The 2,606-nt window shown below is 42.1% G+C and overlaps 1 protein-coding gene across 1 annotated transcript in view; it reads left to right on the forward strand.

Moving 5' to 3' along the window:
• The first annotated feature begins 1,014 nt into the window (after positions 1 to 1,014).
• The window catches only part of LOC107702152 (zinc finger protein basonuclin-2-like), a 6,620-nt gene continuing 5,028 nt past the window's right edge, over positions 1,015 to 2,606 (forward strand). The window contains exons 1-4 of the mRNA XM_016504393.1: positions 1,015 to 1,047; positions 1,338 to 1,403; positions 2,097 to 2,199; positions 2,323 to 2,546. Coding sequence (XP_016359879.1) covers positions 1,015 to 1,047; positions 1,338 to 1,403; positions 2,097 to 2,199; positions 2,323 to 2,546 — 426 coding nt within the window. The remainder of the gene's footprint in view (positions 1,048 to 1,337; positions 1,404 to 2,096; positions 2,200 to 2,322; positions 2,547 to 2,606) is intronic.

Genomic DNA, 2,606 nt, shown 5'->3' on the forward strand with positions numbered 1-2,606 from the left:
AACAGGTGTCGCCCAGTTTGAGCTTCAAAGTGACTGTAATGAGAAACAAACTCTTTTGGTCTGGTTTATTTTATTTATAAGTTTAAAATGTGTAAACCTTAGAAGCGTTTCACACTTTTTCGCTCTACTTTCTTGTTCTGCAGGTTGTTGGTTGCACACAAGCTGGCTGTCCGTGTGAGTGTTTCCTGCCAGGACAAACTCAGATCAGGTCATGTGATCGCTGTGCACATGGCTGGGTCCTTCACGGTATGAATCACACATGTGAGTGTGTGTGTGTGTGTGTGTCTGTGTGTGTATGTGTGTGTTTGCCTGAAGACTGGATTCCCGTCACCAGTGACTCTGTCATGTGTATTGTGTGTGTGTGTGCAGCGGTGGGTAAGGTGTGCGCTCCGGCTCTGCTGTGTTCGGGGCAGGTGGAGATCGTCCAGAGTAGCGTGGTGTTTGACATCAGCAGTCTGATTCTGTACGGGACGCAGGCGCTTCCCGTCCGGATGAAGATCCTGCTGGATCGTCTGTTCAGCGTACTCACACACACACAGGTGCTCAACATCATACACACTCTCGGATGGACACTGCGCGACTACGTGAGAGGATACATGCTGCAGGTGAACACACACGCAAAACACACATACTTACAGGTGCTCAACACCACACACACACTCCGATGGACGCTGTGCGTTTGTGCTGCAGGTAAACACACACTTGCACACTCACACACACACACGATCAGCACATTTGAGATCTGTGTCTCTGTGCAGTTTTAGCCCAGAGCTCGTCCCCTCCCGAGTGTTTCTGAGTTGTTTTGGAATTTCTGTCTCTTCAAGACAAAGGAACGCTCTCGTCCAATCAAACGCAGCCGCTCTGCTGTTCTCATTAGAAGTGGGCGGAGTCTGGCGGTTTGGAGAGAGAGTGATAGTGATTAGGGCTCTTTATATTTCCTCGGGCCCCAAGGATCCCATCAGAACTTCATCAGGAGACTCCAGATACGGACTAAACCCGGGAAAGTCTGAAGATATGGGGACATGGACACACACACTCCTCCAGGAGGTATCGCACATGTGCATACTTTTAATTTTTGAGAAATATGTTCTCTAAATATTCCTGTTTATTGAAAGTCTTCGTGAGATTTATGAGTCATTTCAGCAGAAAACATGATGACCGGCTGAAAAACACTTCACTTCGAACTATTAGAACGTTTGTTTCTAATGTAGTTCTTTCTCGGTTCAATTAATTTTATCGTCATGCATTGGAGAGCGAGAACATTTTTGTCTGATTTTTCTCCTGCGTTGTTCATTAGTATGTTGACGCTGATTGTTCGGCATCTGCGTGTTTGACAGACGGACAGTGACGAGTCTCTTCTGAAGCGAGATGAGCAGACTCTGAAGATGAAGGAGGAGGCACAGGTGGACAATTCTATCATTAATTCACTAAAATCAATAAACAGCATCATCAACTTTATAAATAAGGTGTAAAATTGACCTGAAATATACTTGTGCTCTAAATGACATTTTTACTGTGTTTTCAGATTGTTCTATTTTGAAGGTCAGCGTGACTATATTTAATTAGTGAAATAAATTGAATTTTAAAATCCTTAAAAATTTCATATACATTTCAGTGTGAAACTGTAACTCTGGTCATCCTTCACAACAGTTTTTAACCTGAAGCAATTCATTCAATCATAACCATAAACGCACATACTTCACTGTGAACACAGTCCAATAAACTTTAAAATTAAAAAGTAATTATTTAGAAAAATGTATTTAAAAAAATTTTTACATACCAAATTGCAATTTTATTCTGCTTTTTTATTTTTTTATACATTTTATAATTATATTAAAATTTGTTATTTATCATTTATTTATTGTTATAATTTGATTTATTTTAATTCAATTTTTTAAATTTTATTTAAAGCATACATTTATTATTGTTTTCTTAAATATCAGATTCAGATTAAACATGTGTCGCCCAGTTTGAGCTTCAAAGTGACTGTAATGAGAAACAAACTCTTTTGGTCTGGTTTATTTTATTTATAAGTTTAAAATGTGTAAACCTTAGAAGCGTTTCACACTTTTTCGCTCTACTTTCTTGTTCTGCAGGTTGTTGGTTGCACACAAGCTGGCTGTCCGTGTGAGTGTTTCCTGCCAGGACAAACTCAGATCAGGTCATGTGATCGCTGTGCACATGGCTGGGTCCTTCACGGTATGAATCACACATGTGAGTGTGTGTGTGTGTGTGTGTCTGTGTGTGTATGTGTGTGTTTGCCTGAAGACTGGATTCCCGTCACCAGTGACTCTGTCGTGTGTATTGTGTGTGTGTGTGCAGCGGTGGGTAAGGTGTGCGCTCCGGCTCTGCTGTGTTCGGGGCAGGTGGAGATCGTCCAGAGTAGCGTGGTGTTTGACATCAGCAGCCTGATTCTGTACGGGACGCCGGCTCTTCCCGTCCAGATGAAGATCCTGCTGATCCTCCTCACACACACACAGGTGCTCAACATCATACACACACTCGGCTGGGCACTGCGCGATTACGTGAGAGGATACATGCTGCAGGTAAACACACACACACACACACACACACACACACACACACACACACATATATATATATAT

Source organism: Sinocyclocheilus anshuiensis, unplaced genomic scaffold, assembly GCF_001515605.1.
Source record: "Sinocyclocheilus anshuiensis isolate Anshui unplaced genomic scaffold, SAMN03320099.WGS_v1.1 scaffold1762, whole genome shotgun sequence".
Lineage (NCBI taxonomy): Eukaryota > Metazoa > Chordata > Actinopteri > Cypriniformes > Cyprinidae > Sinocyclocheilus > Sinocyclocheilus anshuiensis.